This window comes from Triticum aestivum, chromosome 2B (genome assembly GCF_018294505.1).
Source record: "Triticum aestivum cultivar Chinese Spring chromosome 2B, IWGSC CS RefSeq v2.1, whole genome shotgun sequence".
In the NCBI taxonomy this organism is placed as follows: domain Eukaryota; kingdom Viridiplantae; phylum Streptophyta; class Magnoliopsida; order Poales; family Poaceae; genus Triticum; species Triticum aestivum.
Window position 1 is genome coordinate 507,636,423 of NC_057798.1, and position 21,594 is coordinate 507,658,016.

A 21,594-nucleotide genomic window follows, 5' to 3' on the forward strand; every position below is an offset into this window, starting at 1 on the left:
CCCCAAGTGCCGGGTGGTAAGCCTGCAACGACTCGGGACTATTCCTTCCATTGTAGAATAAATCATATCCATTGATAAAATAATAGCCATGACGCTAAAGCGACTTTGAATACCTTATCTGTTAACAAGTGAATTCGGAGTTTAAATACCCAGCGGCACTTGGTCGATGGCGATTTAATACGCCTCCATTGTAAACCAGAATTTTTATAACCCGGAGGCTTATAGCCTTTCAGAAAATCCAGACTGGATAATCATTTTGAAGCATCAATTTTGATAATGAGCTTGATCTTAACCATTTATATAAGTCATATTTCTGCAAATCCTGCACAGAGTTTAAACAACATATGCCCTGGCGACTTAACGTCAAAGCCAGGGCAGGTAACAACCCAAACATAATATAGTCTTTATGCAATTATGGAAAAGACTAGGATTAAGGCCATTCAAGCCTAAACATACTGGCGACTTAATGTCAAAAGCCATGGTGGGTTATCCAACCTCGCATATTTATATAATTAGGAAAACATACCTGTAGAAATTGGCTCATACTGCCAACTTACATCGCCGTATCCAGTAAGGGTAATAATCCAATGATTGATAAGCGCATGATTCCAATGGCGCAATCAAAATATACCAGTGACTTAAAGTCCATAGCCAGGGCCGATTTAAACTTAATCATGTATAAACAATATCATACCTATGATATTGAATCGTACTGCCGGCTTATGATACTTGTGGCAGTAAGGGTGATAACCCAATCTTTAGAAGCCAAAACTTCCAAATGTTTATGGTTGTCATATGCTGGCGACTTATCATCCAAAGTCAACAGTCGGGCGGTTCACCGCAGGGTGACTCATAATATCCCACATATAACCATTGTGATATTGAATCTGTACTGTCGGTTTATGTGACCCGAACAATAAGGGTGATAACCCAATCTGTGAAGACCAACACTTCCAAAGATATGATGATTCCCATGTGTTGGTGACTTATCATCCAAAATCAAGCCGGGCTAATCTAAACCACACTTACACTTAGATCTTGGAAAAAAAGTCTCAAGTCAAATAAAGGTTGTGTTCAAATAAAACTTAAATCAAATAAGAAGAAACAATCAAGGCTTCTGATTCGAATACGATCAGTAAACCGTTCCAAAGGGGTTAAGCTAGGATTCGAATACGATCATGTAGCCCCCAGTGGCTTTGGCGTTGCACCGATCAAGAGGGTACCGACAGCTATGTTCTCTTTGGTTCGAATACGACCTATGTTTGAACAGGGAGCCCCCTAATGATCCTGAGAGTTTTTTAACGACTCTGATTCGAATACGATCAAAGTCGGTTCACAAAAGGGGTTGAGCTATGATTCGAATACGATCAAGAAGCTCCCTAGTGAGCTCGGCAATGTGCCGATCAAGAGGGTACCGACAGCTATGTTCTCTTTGGTTCGAATACGACCTATGTTTGAACAGGAAGCCCCCTAGTGTTCATGAGAATATTTAACGACTCTGATTCGAATACGATCAGGGTCAGACCAAAAGGGTTAAGCTAAATTCGAATACGATCAGCTCCCAATGGTCATAAAAGCAGGGTCCTATGTTTGAGTTGTGCTTTATAACAGACTCTCTTTGGTCCCTTTAATTTTTCCTGAGAACTCGAGCTTTGTGAGAGAAAAATTCTTTTTGAACCGGATATTAAGAGCTTCAAAGCTTTGTAAGAGACAGATTTCTCTTGAACCGGATTTTGAACCGGATATGTGAAAGATTCTCTTGAATCGGATTTTGAACCGGATATGTGAGAGCTTCTCTTGAACTAGATTTTGAACCAGATATGTGAGAGCTTCTCTTGAACCGGATTTTGAACCGGAATTCATCATTTTGAGCCGGAAATTTTCCGGCGCCCTTTAAACTGGCAATATTTACTGAGCCACGTTCATGTAGCCCCCGAGTCCCAAGGTGGCTCGAGGAGTTGTCTTTGAGATTCTCCATATTTCACCATAGCAGAAGGTGTATATCATTGGTGTTGAAAGTGCGATGTGAATCCACAGAATGTTGAGGTGACTGCGGCGGGTTATAAATGATCCCGTATGAGCCGTGTCAGCAACTCGGTCAATGGTTCCTTCCAACTGGATGTTTTGAAGTTAACCAAACCGTAGTGGCGGCGACTTATGCGCCTGCTCATTGAGCCGTCCAGTGCAGACGGCGGCTGATAACACATGATAATTTTTCCAACAAGTTGTTGGAAGAAAATCGGGCTTCCCAAGTAGTGACTTGCTCATATTCAATAATCAGCTCACGCAAACAGATGTGGCCCGGTATGTTGATATAGACCAGGCCGCGAGAGACGGATGGTAAAAAGAACCGCAACATCTAAGGCGGCACAGACAGATGAACCGGCCATGGCATTGTAGGCCGATGCGGACAGGCAAGTAGTCCTCCTTGTTGTAAGCCGGCGTGGTCGCGAGAGACGGCCACGTCGTTGTAAGCCGGTCCGGGAGTCCGTTGAGTAACGACGACCACCTATTCTAAAAGATGTTGGTGTGCCTCCATCTCCGCGGTATAATATCACTTTTTGTCAGAAATAATTGCCCTGCATAAACAATATTGCAGACCAAGGCAAAGATAGATTGTTCTTTGACAAAAACAACATGTGCTAATAAAACAAACTTGGATGGATATCACCTGATTTGTTAAGACGAAGGATGATCCGTTTATCGCGACAGAGGTGGCTCAGGCAGACCAGCGACTCAATATAGTTCCGGCGGCTCAGGCAGACCGGTGACTTAATATAACCCCGGCGGCTCAGGCAGACCGGCGACTTAATATAACCCCAGCGGCTCAAAGCGGCAAGGGCGGCTCAACGCGGCTCCAGCGGGTTGATGTAGATTAAGCTGCACGGGCGGCGACTTGCGCACACCTGTTCCATCAGTAATCGGTCGCAGATGCCGGTGTGTGATGGTGCTGACACACACTTCATAGGCACAACATGGCACCACCTTTGCTGCACATAAAAATATACAAACCAAAGTAATTGTTCTTTGATGAAAACAATATGTTTAATAAAATAAACTTAGATGGATGTCACCTGATTTGTCCGGACAACAGATAAGTCGTATATAGCGTCTGTGAATCACCTCCAGTAATTTCAACGGTGATTTAACCACTCCCGAGACCGTGGGAGCTCGGAATAGGGCCAACTGGGGTGGCTCAGCACGAGGTCGCAGTGGCGACGGTGAAGACGGCGGCTTGAAATGCGACCGTAGCGGAGCTTGAAATCATGCGGCTCAGCACAACCCTCTGGGTTATCTTTTTTTCCGACTAATTAGCACTTTCCTTTGAATCAATAGTCTGATTGACTTTCCCGAAGCACTAGAGATTTATTCCTGTATCTTCATCGCGAGACTAAAGTCAATGTATATCCTTACACGCTGGCATATGTGTTCTCGGGACAGCGTTTCAAGGGTAGGTGATGACGTGGCCTCTGGTCTGTTTATGCTGTCCGGACCTGACGGTGTATGGCACCGATATTGGTGCGAGCTCTGTTGTTATAACAGCTTTGACCTTTTATTTATCTAAGTAGTGGTTCGTACTGTTACTCCAAGTTGCAAGGAGCACTACTAATCTCATCCAAGATGTGAGTATATGCACCACCTTTCACTTGATTGATGCTCCATGGCTGAATTGTTTAATAGCAGTGGATTCCTGATTTGCCTCGTACTGGCACACTATACAGGGTTGCAGCTTTTCCTTTGCTCCCCACGAGGTGAGTCTGCGCTGGAGGCGCGCCTGGCGACTTAATTCTTGTATGGGTCGGTCCAGAGGACCAGCATCTTCCGTGTGAACCTCGGTCCAGAGGAGAACAAGGTAAATCTAGTTTAATAAAATCAGACCAGACTGATCCCTGTGTTGCTCGGACAGCAGTTCGCCTCAGATCTGATTTAATAATATTAGCCAACTCAGGATTTGCGGCTGCTGAGAGCTGCCCATGACGTAGCAAAAAAACGAGGCCAAAACAAGGTCCAGGTTGCTGTCGATTTTGACTTCCAAGTTTCCTCATCTCAAGCGTGGCTTGCATCTGTTGATGTCTTTTTTGTCTGATCTCATCTTTTTTGGTCTGGGTCTTTGCTCCTGGCACCTTGCTGCGGAACATCAAGATTGATTGGGCTTAGATTTCTTAATTGTACAGGGAACAAACGCCTATCGGTCTTGGCGGATCGTAGGACGGCGGCAGCGAACACACATAAGCCCAGCGATCCGGCTCTGCCCAAAGTTATCCTATGACGGGTTATCCTGCGAGCCTCTTCTTTTTCTTCATCTAGTCAACCGCGAGCTTCTCAATCCATATGAAAGATCCCTTCAAGAACTCAACACCACTGTGCACAGGCCCCACGGTGGGCGCCAACTATCGTGGATTTGTCATGGCAGATGTCCTAGTGTGAGGACTTAGTCATGAGGCCAACACATCTATGTGGTAGCTTGAGAGGGGTTGAGCGGAATCGAGAGACACAACGAAAGACAAGGGTTTACAAAGCTTCGGGCCCCGGGAAATATCATCCGGTAATAGCCCTACATGTTGTTTGTGGCTAGATCTCATTATGCTCATCAGGGAGACGCCGCATAAGCCGGCTCCCCTTTAGTTGTGTCTAGCCTTAGAGATTGTTTCTTGCTTGTTGTCCCTCTTTGGGGAGCCCTGCCCCTCCTTATATAAGTTGAAGGGGCGGGTTACATGACTAGTCCTAGTAGGATTAGGATTACTCAATTACAAGTGGAGTCCTAGTCTTGCTTCCTTTGTAAGGGGATATTCCTTACACTTTCCTCTTAAGCCGGCCCACCATAAAACGAACCGGCCTTCTGGGCCTTAGGCCTAGTCTTCTATCTGACCCGCCGTCGAGGCCATCCGTGAGTCGTCAGGCTCGTGAGTCATCTGACCAGTGAGCCGCCAGACCCGTGAGTCGCCATTCCTCCGGCGGGTCATCGGTGAAGCGCCAAGTCCAGCCGGGTCATACTTCCGGCCGGGTCATATCGCGAGGTATATCCCCGACACATCTTTTTTGCTTGGTTTTGGGACATGGATGTAGCAGAAGTTAGTTTTATGCGTGAAACCCATCTTCTTGTTCCTTTGTTTCATGATATACACGTGGCTACCCCTAATGCTGAAGCCTTGGAGAGCATCATCTAGAATATTCATTATGTGGGTGTAGTTCTTCTTCTTGTAGTTTCTGGTAGGGTCCAAATACACGGCATGGGAGACTCGCGGGTAAAGAACGATAAGGACGGTCGCCCCTTGCTGTGGGGAAAAAGGCACCTCAAATTATTCTCCATGTGAGCGAGAAGGAATGATTGAAATGTATGAAAGGGTTGTCCGGAACTGGCTTACTTTTGATGATAAGGCAGGAGGAAAATTTCCTGGTCCTTATTCTGTACCATGAAGTTTTGGAGGTACTGCCTAGCAGTTTGATGCTCAAAGACGCCGAGACTCAAGAAGGACTCGTGCATGTAGTATGGATCCGCCATACAGATTTGCAAGACTTCTTCTCTCTTTATGATGGAGCTCATATGTAGCGCAAAAAGGCGGACGATTGTAAAATCGAGCCGCCTTGTCAGAAACATCTCAAAGATATGGTCAAACCGCAGGAAGAATACCTCCACGGGCCATGTGTCAACGTAGCACTTCCCCTCACGTACACGAGCCGCATATGTTGGATTTCCTGGATCCTTCGAGGCTAGTAGGCTTTTCTCAGTCGACAGCACATGGTCGTGCAGTCTCCTGAGATCCCTTATAGTGCCTCTAGCGGTTTCGGCGGTAGCATCGGCTCGCCCATGACATGGAACATGGCCGCACCTTTGAAGGGTACCTCTTCAGAATCCACCGTGTGGCTGCTATGTGCTCTGGCTTGTTTGCACGCAGCTGAGCCTATCTTCCCTGGTCTCTTCCTCTCCTTTTTCTTAGGCACACCTTCCAGGCTCCTTAACCCCTGCCCGGTGTTACCGGCTAAGCACTGTACGACCCCCGGCTAGTTGAGATTGTCTTGAGGCAGCATCTTCAGGCTTGTCCTGTGAGGATTTCATGAAGAGAGACTTCTTGCAATCCTTGCTAGGACATTCCTATCCGGGAAGATCATCCATATCCTCATCAGCATGTTGATAGCCCGATTTGTCATATGGCTGACTCATCATATCTAAGTCACCGTCATAGGCGCATGTATTGAGGAAACCCATTGGGTCCTCTGTCTCATCCATCTCATCATCCATTCTTTGTTCTACGGGGCTGATTACATCAGCCACTATTGGACCCCTTTCATCATGTCGTCTGCTGCTCTCACCTGGCACTACAGGAGCTGGTAATTGCGTAGGCGGGGTGGTGGTCTCCATACATGCTTGTTGATGTGTGGTTATTGGTGTGCTACCGACTGGCTCTAGACGAAGAAGATTCTTCGTCCATAGTAGCACCCAACCCTTGCAGCTTCTAGTTCGCGGCAGGGTCTCGTCATCCTCTCCCCCCAGCCATAATGGAGGAGGCAAATCCTCGTGCCCTGATTTCACACTGGACAAGTTAACCCTGAAGTGCCTAGCGGGCATCGGCTGGTTGTGGAACATGAGTTGCAAGGGCTTTGTTATCACCCCCTTTCCCGCGTCCACCTTCTGGCCTTTGATCAAGTAGAGTATGGTGCACGGGGTTTCGTCGGCCTGCAAACACATGTCTGCGGCGTAAAACATCCGAAAGGCAATGAAAATGGTATATTCCAGATATATATATGTTGGTGCGACATGTAATTACTGTGAGGGTGTCGAGATCATCCAAAGACGAAGGCCCGCCTAGCACGCCAGAGACTGAGGATGGGCTGCTATGAGCGGGTGCGGGTGCGGGTGCGAGAGCAGGCCTGGTTGCACGAGCAGGTGATGGTGCGGTGGTGTTGTTCACCGAGTTGCTCCCGACGAAACTAGGCATGGGGAAATCATGTACCGTCTTGTCTGGATTTTCCTTCGTCCAGTTGATGATAGCCGGGACCAAGTTAGTAGTGAAATCATTTCTGTAGGCATTTACAGCTGCATCTAATGCCTTCTTTAGCAAATCATGTTTCTCCTTGGCTGCTTTTTGCGCGTCCTCAGCTTCTTTTTTCTCGACTGCTAGCTTCACCTTCTCGTCAATGTCCGCCTAACTAAACTTCTTTTTCTGCTCCTTGGCCTATGGGCCCTCACGATAAAACACCTTCCATGTGGCGCCGTCTCCGGCGCCGTGCACACGTCCATATTGCGGCCGCTGGCCCAAAGGAAGTCCCTTAAGTTCGTTCAAGGCCCGGTTGAGAGAGGTGTCCCACTTGGGCCTCATCGGCGAAGTAGGGCTTTCGGCTGCAAGCTGGTGTTTCTTTTCCTGTAGAAGGAACGTGAACCATTTACAAATGTGTATTCGACCTGATCAGGAGCTAAATGAAGGTGGTAGAAGAATAATTAACAGTAATCTAATCAATCTCCTTGTGATCTCGTCCATGTAAAAAACCTTATTTTTCTTGTCCCACTTGTAGCGGGCCCTGATGAAGTCACGCTCCAAGGGGTTGGTGAACTTCGCGAAGGGGTCTGGGAGACCCGCGGCTTCATGTTCCGCGTCCTCCTTATCCCATATGGGACTTTGCCATGGTAGCCACGGCTTTCGAGGCGATGCTTCCCCGTGTTCGTTTGCTGAAGGCTCTTGAATTTCGCAGCCTTAGCCTTGGCTGCCTCGGTAGCGCAAGTGTCCTTGAACTTTTCAAACTCCTTTTCCATAAGTGTCGGATTTTCCTCCAGAATCTTGGACAGGGGTTCCTCAGCCTCAATAGCTCGTTTCACCCTCCATTTCCGACAGTTCAAATCATTGCTGAACATGCCCATGGCGTGATTGTTAATCTTTTTCTTCTTCGGATCATCCCACGGTTGCTCTATGGTATCATCCCGGCCGGGGAACTTGAATCTCTTATGCAACTTCGTCAGGAGCAACTGCCTCAAATGTTCTTTACTCCTTAAGTCATCATCGTTGATGCTCGCGCATTCCCGTAGGATGCATCCTACTTGGTTCCCATAGCACTTGCGAGGTTCTTCCGGCTCTAATGGCTCAACCTTTCCAGGTGCAAACTTTGTGATCACTAGTCGTCCGATGCCGAGTTTGTTAGGTTTTCATATCCTCTGCTTCTTCTACTTCTTCTTTCCGGTAGCGACATCAGCGTCGGTACCTTCCCCGCCGGTCTCAGCGCCGCCATCGGTGTCGGCGCTATCGGTGTTGATGTCGGCGTCAGTACCATCATCGAGGCCAACCTGCAAACCTTGATTGTGCTTAGCAGACAAAAAGTCGAGGTACTCTTGTTCACCCTCATAATCCATCTCGTCCACATCTTGGTCAGAATAGAAGGCCCAGTTTCTTTGTTGTTCGACATGTTTCATATGATTAAGTATCCTTGTTTAAATCTAAAACTATAAAAAAATGAGAAATGACATAAAAAAAGATCTATGTTTGCCGGAATGCCGTTCCCAGCAACTCCCGACACTCGATATGCCTACTTTATAGCACAAGTCATGGCAAAATTCATGGAAAATTTCGGCATGAACTTTGCTAAAAAGTGGACATATTGAGTGCTTGAAATTCACCGGAATGGAAATGAATCGACATTCCGGTGAAACATAGGCCACTCAGATCATTTACCCTGCACATCACATGTCCAAATGACATGTCCAAATTCCAAATATGACATGTCCAAATCACATGTCCACATATCACATGTCCACTTCAAATTTGCATATAAAAGGAAGAGAAATATAGGACTTGAAGAAAAATGCAAGAAGTCATGTTTTTTAAATATAGAACTAATCTGTCCACTTCAAATTCTGTTTTTAAAATAGCAACAATTGCTTTAACTAATCTGTCCTAGGTTTCATACTAATTCTAATTAACTAACTAGCACTATAAAATTTAAATAACAAGAATTGCTTTTACTAAAAAATGCAAGAAACCTATATAATCAATTCTGTTTTTTCTTACACTAAAAAATAGCCTAGGGTTCATACTATTTCATACTAACTAGCACTAAATAGCAGAGAAGAGGGGAGGGGAGAGGGCTTACAGAGGGAAGAGAGAGAGAGAGAGATGGGGTCGGGGGAGACGGCGCGACAGCGAGGCGAGGTGGGGTCAGGGAGACGGCACGTCACCGAGGGTCGCCGGGGTCGGGGGAGACGGGGGCGAGCGTCGGGGTCGGGGGCGACCGCCGGGACAGGGGCGAGCGCGGGGACGGGGGCGAGCGCCAGGGTCGGGGCGAGCGCTGGGATGGGGCCGAGCGCCGGGGTCGAGGGCTCCGACGGTGATGACACAGGGCAAGAGAGAGTGGGGATTTGGGGGAAAAGCAGAGGCGGGAAGAAGCAGACAGAGTGAGGATTTTGGGGGTTAAGTTGAGGTAGCAGTAGCACGTTCCGGACAAACGCGCTATAGCTAAGTTAGCTATAGCGGTTTTGCATAGACCGCACTACTGCTATTACAGATAGCTATAGTGTTTTTGCCTGTAAGCGCTACTGCTATTACACATAGCGATAGCGTTTTTCTACAGAAAGCCCTACTGCTATAGCCAGTACTTGTAGCAGTTTTCCTGTTTTGTTTCTTCTATTTTCCTTTCTTTTCTCTCCATTTTCTTTTATTTTCTTTTCCTTTTTTCTGAGAGCAGTGAATGAAGGGAAGGTGATATATATTGCATCATTTGACGGTTAAGTATGTATACAAAATAGGAACATATATATTACATAATTTGGCCAATGCATAATGGCCAAGTGTGTACATAAAATGGGAACATATATATTACATCATTTGACCGATAATGTACAGTTCCTCGGTGTTGATGTTTTCATTTTTGAGTAAGCTTCTTTCCCTTCTTGTTCGTTGAAGAATAATTGAGCCCCTCATTGTGACTTTTCCTTTTCCATGGAGTATGATCTTTCTTAGGTAATGTAGTATTGATTCTTCTTTTGACATATACTTCATCGTCATCGTCATCTTCCCTCGTTGGGTTGTCGTACTGGTCGTAGTCTTCCTCGTTGGCGACTCCATCCATTCCAATGATGTTCCTTTTGCCTCTCCTCACGACAACACGGCTGGGATTGAACGGGTCGATCATGAAGAAGCATTGTGTCACGTGCTTAGCGTGTACCCATGGCTCGTTTTTTGCGATAACGTTCATGGTAGAGCTCTTGGCGTCGGGTATAGTCATGGTAGTGAAATACCGGTTTTCTCTTTCGACATTCTTAGCCCATCTGACACGGAACATCATCGCGTTGTGTAGTCCAGAGTAGTCAAGCTCCCTGATCTCCTCAACCCTTTCGTAAAATCTCTTAGTTGCGCCGTTGTCGCCACCGATCATGCATTACATCGTTACCCCTGAGTTATGATCATCACTGTCCATATCTTTGGCCTCCGTGTAGAACGTGTATCCGTTGATATCGTATGCCTAATAGGTGATGATGTTGGGCGAGGGGCCACGTGCTAAGGCGTATATGAGCAATCCGTCCTTAGAGCCCTCTTCCGGGGGATTAGCAATAATATGCTCTTTGAACCAATGCAGGAAAGTGGAGTTGTGCTCTCTAGTAACTTCGGCGTCCGTCCTGCATACCCCCGATCACGATACTTTTTTGTGATAATTTCTTTGTGCAGTGCCACGAAAGAATCTACCTCGTCTAGGTGTTGTAGAACTACAAAGTTTGCTCTATCAAAGTCGTTGCGTTGATCTGAGTATGCCACGTGCAGTTCCCTGCGACCGTTGGAGCGACTTTCTCCTTCGAGCCTCCCATCGTGCCTGTTAACGGGCAAACCAACACCAACACCAGGCTGCTGGTCCGCGCCATATAGAAAATTCTCGCAGAAAGAGATGCACTCTTGTGTTAGATAGCCCTGGACGATGCTTCCATCCAGACGGGACATGTTATGAACGAATCCTTTGATGATCCCATTCATCCTCTCAAACGGCATCATGTTGTGCAGGAATGACGGCCCCATGTCTATTATGTCGTCCACAATATGGACACACAGATGCACCATGACAACAAAGAATGCGGGTGGGAAGTACATCTCAAGATCATTCAGTATCACAACGACCTATTCCTGTAGCCTTTGGAACTGCTTCACACTGATGGGCTTTCGAGAGATGACGTCAAAAAAGTAGTAGAGTCCAATAAGCGTGTCACGGATGTGCTTGTCCATTATCCATCTAAGGGCAACAGGTAGTATTTGCATCATCATCACATGACAGTCATGGGACTTCATCCTACTGAACCTTTTCTTGTTCGTGTCTAGATATCTGTTTATCTTGCCACAGTAACCGGAACTAACTTTGACTCTGGTAAGGCACTTAAAGAATTGATCGATCTTAGCTGGACTTAAGGTGAAGCAAGAAGGGGGCAATAATCCTCCGTCTCTATCTCGTCTGACTTTTTACGGGGCGTCATGTGCAGATCTTCCCTGGTTTCCAAATCTTGCAAGTCTTTTCTTGCCTTCGGCCCATCCTTGGTCTTATCCGGCATGTTCATCAGTGTTGCGAGCAAGCTCTCAAGGACATTCTTACAGATATGCATTTGATCAAGGCAATTAGGTGTGTCGAGTTTGTGCCAGTACTCCAAGTTCCAGAACATAGACCTCGTCTTCCATACCGTCAGCAGCGGCTCCGGCGCCTTTTTCATCGTCTTTCCTGGCGCGGGGCACTGTTCCCAGTTTTTCAACAGCTCATCGATTTTGGTGCTGCTCCGCTTACGTGGAGGTTCTCGATGCTCAGCGTGACCATTGAATAGATCTCCACGGTTTCTCCATGGGTCATCCTTCTCGAGCCATCTTTGATGCCCCATGTACACGATTTTCCCAGACCCGCCTTCTTTCCTTGGCGTTAGTTGCTGAGACATTGTATAATCCATGCACCGCGTGCATCCACAATATCCATGGCACACCTGGCCTGCGACATATTTGTAACCAAGATAGTTATGCACAGTCGTGATCAGTGCGACTCTCATGTAGAAATACTCGCCTTTGCTGGCGTCCCATGTCTTGGCCGGTGTTTTCCATAACGTGTCTAACTCCTCTTGAAGTAGCCTCAAATACAAATTAATATTATTTCCTGGTTATTTTGGCCCTTGAATCAGCATGCTCATGTGAATGTACTTCGACTTCATGCACAACCAGGGGGGAGGTTGTACATCCATACAAACATGGGCCATGTGCTATGGTTGGTGTTCTGGTCGCCAAATGGATTCATGCCATCGGTACACGCACCGAGCATGATGTTCCTTGCATCACATTTGAAATACCGATAGAATCTGTTCAACGCTCTCCACTGGCTTCCATCCTTGACGTGTCTCAGCTTTGGGTCATCTCCATCGTCGGGCTTCTTCCTCTCCGCGTGCCAGCGCATGAGCTTTGCTTCCTTGGGATCTATGAGATACCACTAGAGATGGGGAGTGATCGGTAAGTACCATACAACTTTGTGGGGAGATTTTTTCCCGGCCTTCTTGTATCGAGAAGCATTGCACACCGGACATCTTGTTTTTTCCGCGTGCTCCTTCCAATAAATTATGCAATCGTTGATGCATGCATGGTATCTAATGTGCGGCAGATCAAGAGGGCACACGATCTTCTTGGCCTCATCCACACAAGTAAGACATAGATTCCCCACGGGAAGAACATCCTTTAGGTACTTGAGATGCTCATCGAGGCTAGTGTCGGTCCATTTGTTTTTAGCCTTCGTCTTCAGGAGTTTGAGCGTGAAACTCAAGCGGGTCACCTCAGGATTGCAACCATCATACAATGGAGTGTTCGAGTCTACTACCAGTTGCTGCAGCTTAGCCTCCTCTCTAGAAGCAGCTCTCTCAGTACTCGTCTCCTTGCGAAGCAGTGCTTGAACATGAGGGTCCCGCATGATTGAACTTAGTATCGACGAACTTTGCGACGTGGAGTCCATGTTCTCTCCGCCGCCATGCCGACCCCTTCTCCGCCGCCATGTCCGACCCCTTCTCCTCCGCCATGCCTGGGCCCTTCTCCGCTGCCATGTCCGGCTTCTTCCCCGCCGCCATTATCGATCATCTTTTCGTCTTGCCCCGTGTCATCATTGTCTACCCCATCGGCGTCCTCAACATCATCATCATATTCTTCTTCAATTATCCACCGAGTATAGCCATCCATGAAACCAGTCATGAGCAGGTGCGCTTCGACATGACCATCATCGTAGGGGTCGATCCAAACTATTTCTTTGCATGTTCGACACGGACATAAAACCTCTGTCGGGTTATTTTCTTTCATGTCTCACACCACCGACTGCAACCACATGTCCACCATCGTTCCACTGACCATCATGAACGCCTGCATGGTAATAATAAACAAATTGATTATAAAAATACATGCATGCATCAAAGTCGTACAAAAATTTGGCACGACCTTCCCTAAAAATAGGACATATAGAGTTTGCCGAAATTCACCGAAACGGAAATAAATCGACATTTCGGCAAAACATAGGCAACTCAAGCACAATTCGGCGGCAACCCAAGCCACACACACAATTTCCATCATATCACGTGATTATGTCATATCGCACACATACACATATTTCCATTCTTGCAAAAGCACAAATTTTTAATCACCTATCTTGAGATCGAGCATGGTGATGATGATGTCGACCGGCGCCACCACACACCTAGGGAATGATCAAAAGTGGACAAAGCTTACTTCTTGAGATGGCTAGATCTAGTTAGGGGGTACATAGCTCACTTCATTAAATGGGTAGATCTACCAAGCTAGTTGGGGAAGGAGATGACTTTATCTAGTGGAGGGAGAGGAAAAAGAGAAAGGATATGCATTAATGGAGGTGGTGTAAGTTAGCTAGGAGTAATAAAGAGAGAGAAAGGTAGGTAGAAGAAGGAGAGTAATGGGGGGAGAAGTAGTGAGGAAGAAGCAAAGTGACGGAGAGAGGAGGTGGGAGGTAGGGGAAAGTGAGGAAGAGAGGATGGGGGAGGGGAAAAGGTGGTATATGTTGTGGCTTAGCAGTAGCGTTGGTCATAAACCGTTCTACGGTTATTAACGTAGCAGCAACACGCTTATGCCTCACGCGCTACTGCTAAGTGGGTCCCGCCATGTGGCTAGTTTCAAAAATAACGACAATTAGCAGTAGCATGTCCCAAAAAAAGCGCGCTATTGCTATGACTTTATCAGCAACGCACTTATAAAGACCGTGTTACTGCTAAACCTAGGTTGGCGGGAACTGTTGTTCGATTTTAGTAGCAGTGTGGTTCTGCCCAGCCGCGCTACTGCTAAGTTAGTAGCAGTAGCCCCTGCTTTTTTCCCGCGCTGCTGCTAATTAGCAATAGCGCCTCCCCCTGAACCCCGTTGCTGCTAAGATTCTGTGTATAAGGTTTTTCCTAGTAGTGGGACCATGGCCATCCTAAGGCAGAGGACACACTTGGTGAAAAAGCAAGGAGCATGGAGATAAAAAGGGTGCTCGAGCGAGTAGTTTGCACCATTACTTAGACCCTGGGCACCACCAAAGCTATCACGAGCATACCAAAAGCTCTCCTGAGCATATGTAAACCCCGCCATATTAGTCACATCAACCAACCAAAAATAGGAAGTAGGGTATTACGCCACAACACATCCTGAACCTGTATAAATCCCTTGTGTCGTTTACTTTTTAGTATCTTGAGGAAGAATTGAGCATTTAGCCTCTGGCCGAGCTAAAAAACAGGGTATCTTTGATCCCTGGTGAGTTGACACTGTGAAAACCACCTAACCATTATTTGAGCCATCCTTGGAGGCTACGTTGCATAAGTAAACCCCCTACCCTTTTCCCACCTCTGAAAAAACATTCTAAGGAGCTGTAATGTTGTTGGCTCGGTACGCCATGGCATATGGCTCCATTTGTGCCTTAATTTATCCATGTGTCTCACTTTTTCCGAAAATGATGTTGTTGCAATGTCACTATCTAAATCAACCGTCCCAAAAATTGTTCACGACTAATAATTTGGGAATCAAGATATGCAACTTTTACGAATGCTACTCAATTTGCAGGTGGACATATTTCACATGTAGAAGTTTGAGGAGTTACTAGTAAAGATGACTGCATTGCTTACTAACCTACTGACTGTCACGTGTAATTACATACCCAAAGAAAGATAAAACCATGTGTGGAAATATTTTTGAACCTCGCTCCCCACATCACATGATTGTAATTGTGCTTTAATTTGACTGCCCCACTTTGTTTGACGATGACATTGTTGGAATGCCATTGTTGAAACGAGTCATCCCAACAATTGCTCAAAACTGATAGCCCAACATTCAAGATTTGGTGTTTCTCCAATGCTACTAGGTTTTTTGTTTACATGTGAATGCATTTCAGTGTGTAGAACGTCTCAGGGGTCATTAATGAGTACATTTCTTAGAAACCAACTGGTTATCACGTGTAATGACACATCAAAAGCAAGATAACATCATGTGTGGTAAGATTTTTATTAGCTTAGTATGCCAAGTCATATGACTCTAGTTGTGCCTTATTTTCCTCTGCCTTGCTTTGTGGACAGTTTAGTCTTCGGAATGTCATTGCCGAAATTAGATTCCCCGGTAAACGTTCACAACTAATAATTTAGCAGCCAAGATATGCAGCTTCACAAGCAATGCCACACCTTGCATGTGAATGGATTTGAATGTAGAACATCCAAGGAGTTATCATAAAATTGACTACCTTGTTTACTGGCCTCTTAGTTGTTATGTGTAATGACATATCCAAAGCAGTACAAAACAATATGCAGTAAGATTTTATTAATTTTCATGGTAGGCCACAAGATATGATCTAGTTCTGCGTTAATTTACCTCTGCATCACCTTTGCCTGACAGTGGCATTGTTGGATCACTATCAAAAGCAACCGTCCCATCAATTTCCCACAACTAATAAATTGACAAAAGATATGTCATTTCACAAGCAAAACTACTCATGGTGTATGTGAATGCATTTCAATGTTTAGAACATTTGAGGAATTACTACTTTGGTCACTGACCTACTAGTTGTCACCTGTATTGACATATCTAAAGCAAGATAAAAATGAGTGTGGTAAAATTAGTATGCATTTGAAAAGAGAAGAACGTAAATCCATCTTCTCTTTCACGAGTCTTTTCCTACTTTATTTTATATGGAAACATATTTTACCAAACTCGATGACATTTTGCACCACAACAAATTTGCTCACTCTCTTCAAAAAATATACTGGCATGCCAACTAGCCAAGTAACTCTAAGAGCATCATCTTATTCTAGAAAGGACATACATGACCAAACTAAATGGGTTAGACAGATAACTCACATGGGCATGTGAAATTCAAGATACATATATGAGTGTTTAAAGAGATAGGGTATCGAACTATAGATCATCATCATGCATCTATGCAAAGTTGCAACCTTCATATATTCCAATGCAACTCATCTTTGTAATTACTAATAAGCACATCTTAAGCATTAGTGCTTAATAAAACATTTCCATGAAATAAGCATCAACGTAGCATTGTTCATCTAGGTTGGGCACAACCTTACCCGCACCCATACTTTAGGGAGTATGTGATATTTTGTTGGTCTTCATGGTTAAGTCATAGTTTACAAGTTTTTATAGGTTAGTATTCATATCGCTACAAACTCGTTGTAGCCATTTTGACATGGTAGCGCATGACTTGTTTGTGGTAACATAATGGTAACCTTTTATGGCGCTTGAGGTGTATTGTATCATTATAGTTTATTACTCTTCCCTTCATGGATAGCATATCATGATTCGCCTCCAAACAAGTGTAGGCGCTGGTCTCCATTTCAGAAAATCTATCGCGTTGTTAAACCATTGATCATATTCAAGTAGCCACATCATGTCCTCCATACCATGTTGTCTTTGTGTCCTGCCCTTATACCCCCAGCTTCGATGGTTGCCGTCGTCGGATTAGTCGTCGCTCCGACAACCTTATTTTTTTAGAGAAGGGAGGGGCACTTCGACAACCTCCTAACTGTCTACAGATTCACCCCCCCCCCCCCTCCCGCCCCCACTGTCCTTGAGTTAACCTGCCAGCTAGAAACGCTTCTCGTGCATCCCTCAAGGAGCGCGGGTTCATCGATGCACTCTTGATCCATCTCCCTTGCCCAGACACACACAAAGTAAAAGAGAGAAAAATGTCATCGGCGGGTACACCACTTTCGCGCCTTAAAATTTCCGCTCCCCCCCCCCCCCCCCCCCCCCCTATTCTAACGACGTGGTCGTACACCGGTGAAATCAATCAAACGCAGCAACAACCGTCCAAAATAAATTATGTCACGGGCAAGATAATATTATGCTACAGAAAGGAAGGCTATGTTTGGAAGCTTTCACTGAATTACTAATCAGATTAAGTGAGCAGAGGAGTGAGCATATACTGCCCGGTGCCACGCGTTAATTAACGAGATGCACACTGAGAGCATATACGGGGTAGGTTTTGAATGCCCTCTAAAATAAGGGCTGATATTTCCGATCGCATTCGCTCAGCTCTTTTTTTCTTACGGGAGCGCACTTTGTACCGTACGTAACAACCCTGCGTCAATCTCTGCTCGCCAGCTGCTGCGGCAGCTGCTCAAATTTACCCAGCCCAAATATCAGCAACTGTGCGAAGAAGAGAAGATATACGCGGCCGGTAGGGTAACAGAAAAAAAAAAAGAAAAGAAAAACTAGTGCTGCCGCTGCTGCTAATTTAACGAGCGAATGCTCAAAAAAAAAAAATTAACGAGCGCGGAGTGCCAGGCAAGCAAAGGGAAGCACACGAGCGATTGATTCTCCTGTGGCCTGTGGGCATAGTAGAGAAGAGAAGAGAATCATCGTGCCACCTTCCCCACCCCACGTCCGTACCCTACAATCTCGGAGCTCGCGTCGCGAATCGCGATCCCCACAAACCCCCCGCGCCGGGGCCCACCCGGCCTGGTTAGCCACCCCCACCCCCTCCCCCTCCACCCTTTATCAGCGTTCCCTACTATAACTAGTGCCCCTCTTCTACTCCCCAGTAGTACTAGTACTGAGGTGAGGCGGTGTGCGTGCGTGCGTCATCTCGCGGGGGGGCCGGGTGGGAAGATCGAGCTACCAAACCAGCCTCCCCTCTCCTCCCCCTCCTCGTGGTCTCTCTCTCCTGCGGATCGACGATCCTGGTGGTTACCAACCCCTCCCCCATCGCGTCATCTCGAGAGACGCCGAGGGTTTTAGCTGCCGCTGCTGCTGCCGCAGGTGTTCTTGAGGTCAGGTGAGATTAGTCCCCCCCCCCCCCCTTCTCTTCTCGCCCAGGTTTTGCTTGCTCGTCTCCAACCTTCGAATCTGCTCTTACGATTTGGTTTCTTGCGTCTTCTTGTTCCCCTACGCCATGGATTCGGCCTCTCTTCAGCTTCCTTGGGTGGAAAGAACGAGTGATTTCCAGGGGAATACCAGCGCCGTTTTTTTATTCAATCAATTTGCATGCGCATGCTACTGTTTTCTTTTCTTAGGAGGGTCCGGCAGAAGTTATCTGCTTCTTGAGCTGCCGTTCTTGGTACTCCTAATGTTTGCTAGATCTTTTCATCTTGTAGGGACAATTTGGGCGAGGTTTGTTCCGTATTGTCTCTCTGCTGCTCTATTTTAGGCTCACTGCGAGATTTTCTTTTCCCAGTCTTTCCGAACTTTGATCAGTTTCAGCTTGGCTTGGGGTTGGACCCGGCTGGCCGGCCGGGATCTTTTCAGCTGCTTCTCTTTTTCTCTGTTATTATTTCTCTTCTCTCGGGTGGGTCTTTATGTCCATTGTTTACTTATTTAAACCCGGCCCCGAGCTGCTGCTGCTGCTGTCTTGGCGGTGTCACTGCTTCAATGCCGACTAAATTTCGGTTACTGCATGTACGTGTTTGCCTAGTTATTTGCAAATCGTGATTTGTTTCTTTGTTTGCGCGCGGTAGATCTGGAGCTGGTAAATCTCCGATCCCTGTGCTCCAATTCCAATCACAGGTTTATGCACAGGATCCCTTTGTAATAAGCGCCCTGGATCTAATCCTTCTCGATTTATTGATTTTCTTCCTAATTGCATTGCATCCATCATCGTCCAAGTGTGATGTGTAGCCGATCTTCTTCCGATATAGTAGAATCTGTTTCCCATCAGCAGGTTAATTGTAGGATTATTCCACTTATTCCCTTTGGTTAATTAGCTCCTGCACATGCACGTTAATTAGAAATCGTTAGCTTTTTTCTCGTTAACTTTAATCCTCTCCCGATGTTACCGCAGGCAGTATGTAGTGCCCACATTTACTTGCCAGCTGCTGCTAGTAGCCAGTACGAGTGGTGGTTCTTATCTCTGGGTTTTCTGTTACGCTTTTGACAGAAAAAAGCTGCAGGAGATCAACCCCTGTCACCTGGGTGTGCATGCATAGAACTTTCCTTTTTCTGTCACACTGCATTGCATGTTTACTTCACTGGAAGTAGCTAGCTACTTGGAGTTCTACTAGTATCAGCTAGCTAGCTCGAGATCTATATATTTTTGTTCAGCTGCAATTGCTCATGATTTTATGCTTTTTGGTCCAACAAAAATTGAGCATATATATCTACCTTATTTGGTAGTGACATACTCCTATATGTGAGCTCTCTTTTGGTGCATGCATGCATGTCCAGATATTTGGAAACTCACTTTTGGTATTCTTTATCTGATTGGCCACTTTCCGATCCTGCTTTTCCAGGTGGAAGAAGAGAAGGAATTGTACTGAGACGGGAGTCAGAGAGTCCGTTTCTTGTCTGCGGCGTAAAGGAGGAGATTGGGTTTTAATTAATTCGCTTGCCCGGCCGGCTCTTTGAAGAGAAACGGATACAGTACGACCCATCCAGCTGAGAAGCCCACACCCCACTCACCACCACCACAACCGGCACTACCTCATGGACTTGCGGGCCTTCTACTTCCAGGCGGCGGAGGCGGCGGCGACGGCGACGGTGACGGCCACGGAGGACGACGACGTGACGACACCCAAGCTCTCCCCCAGCGCAGCGGTGCCGCAGGAAGGCCAGAGCAGTGGCAGCGCTTCCCCGGTGGCGGTGGTGATGAACAGCGAGGGAAGCGGCGGCGCGCGCGACCTGATCTGCCCCGAGTGCGGCAAGGCCTTCCTGTCGGACAAGGCCATGTACGGGCACCTCAGGTGCCACCCGGGGAGGAGAAACAAGGGGGCGATCCGCCCGCCGACGCCGGTCGCCTCCGCCTCTTCTGTGACCCGCGGAGACGCCAAGGCGAGGAAAGTGCTGTGGATGGAGGATGACCTCCCGACCAAATGGCCGTTGACGGCCAAGCGCGGCCGCACTCCGACCGTGGCCACCTCCGTCACCGTGCAGCCCGTGTCCGTGCTGGAGTCCACCTACAGCGCGGAGGAGGAGGCTGCCAACACTCTCTTGGACTTGGCCCAGAACGCCCGCAACGCCGCCGTTGCGGAGCAGGAGATGCAGATGCCACAGGCCGATCAGTTCGAGCTACCAGCTCATCATGTCGCTGACCCCGTCGCGCCGGAGCCCGAGCAGCCTGTGATACCAGACATGGCCGCCGGCGCCGACGCGTTGCAGCACGTGCAGCAGGCCGAGACGCGTGCGCCGGTGGAGCACATCTTCGGCATCATCTTGCAGCCCCAGGCGCCCGGGGTCGAGCCGTCCAATTTCATCGCAGCGTCGGAGCCTGTGAACAATTCTGCACCCGTCGTGGTCCGCGACGAGGACAAGTCCATCTCCCCTGCCGTCAAGAAGCTAAAGAAGCGACGGTTCCATGATCCAGTTGGCCAGAGTCCAGATTCCTCTCAGCCGCCGCCAGATCCCGAGGACGTCAGGCCGCCGGTGAGGCGCATACCGTCGCCGGCGTCAGATCGGAGGTACGCATGCCCGTCGTGCTACAAGTCGTTCCCCACCCACCAAGCCCTAGGCGGCCACATGGCGAGCCACAACAGGGCCATCAGGTGCGCCGCCGCGCAGCAGGTGGACGGGCTCGCCGTGGCCCAGGCCGTGCAAAACATCTTGGCCCATCGCCAGCGCCAAGAGAGCGCCAACGCCAGCGCCAGCGGGATCGTCGGCGAGGATCTACAGATCAGCCTCCGGCCGCCGAAGCCGGTGTCGCACACATGCGTCCGGTGCCGTCAGATCTTCTCTACCGGGCAGGCGCTCGGCGGCCACATGCGGAAGCACTTTCTCGAGGACAGGCTGCAGGCGGCCGCTGCCGCCGCGGCGCCGGCCACTGCTCCGCCTGCTCTGGCCGCAGCAGCCGCCGTGGCGCTGGCCATTGCTCCGGCAGCAGTGCCAGCGGCCCAAGATGGGCCCCCCCGGGACTTTGATCTCAACGAGATGATGCCTTGGGAATGATTGGGAGAGCTGGCTAAACCCTAGCCAGCCATGGGACATTTGTCTGCTTTGGAGTCCGAGCTATCCGCCTACTGCACACACAGCGAGCATCATGTCAGTGTCATTTTAGTTTTGGTATGGTTTGTCAGTGTTTAGCTAGTTCGTCCATTCATCTTGCTTGGAAATGTAAAACTTAATTGGGTTTTCCCAGTCGATCCATGGTCTCTCTGAAGTTCGATCGATCTGGACTGGAGATATAGAT

General features: G+C 47.6%; 1 protein-coding gene across 1 annotated transcript; it reads left to right on the forward strand.

Annotated features, from left to right (window-relative positions):
* The first annotated feature begins 18,033 nt into the window (after positions 1-18,033).
* LOC123041521 (uncharacterized) lies at positions 18,034-21,594 on the forward strand. Its single transcript, XM_044464118.1, has 2 exons — positions 18,034-18,255; positions 19,706-21,594. The coding sequence occupies exon 2, from the start codon at positions 19,899-19,901 to the stop codon at positions 21,351-21,353; it is 1,455 nt and encodes a 484-aa protein (XP_044320053.1). The 5' UTR covers positions 18,034-18,255; positions 19,706-19,898; the 3' UTR covers positions 21,354-21,594.

Bases quoted from the DNA above. Each gene is read 5' to 3' on its own strand.
- LOC123041521 (XM_044464118.1), top strand. From the start codon at position 19,899: ATGGACTTGCGGGCCTTCTACTTCCAGGCGGCGGAGGCGGCGGCGACG.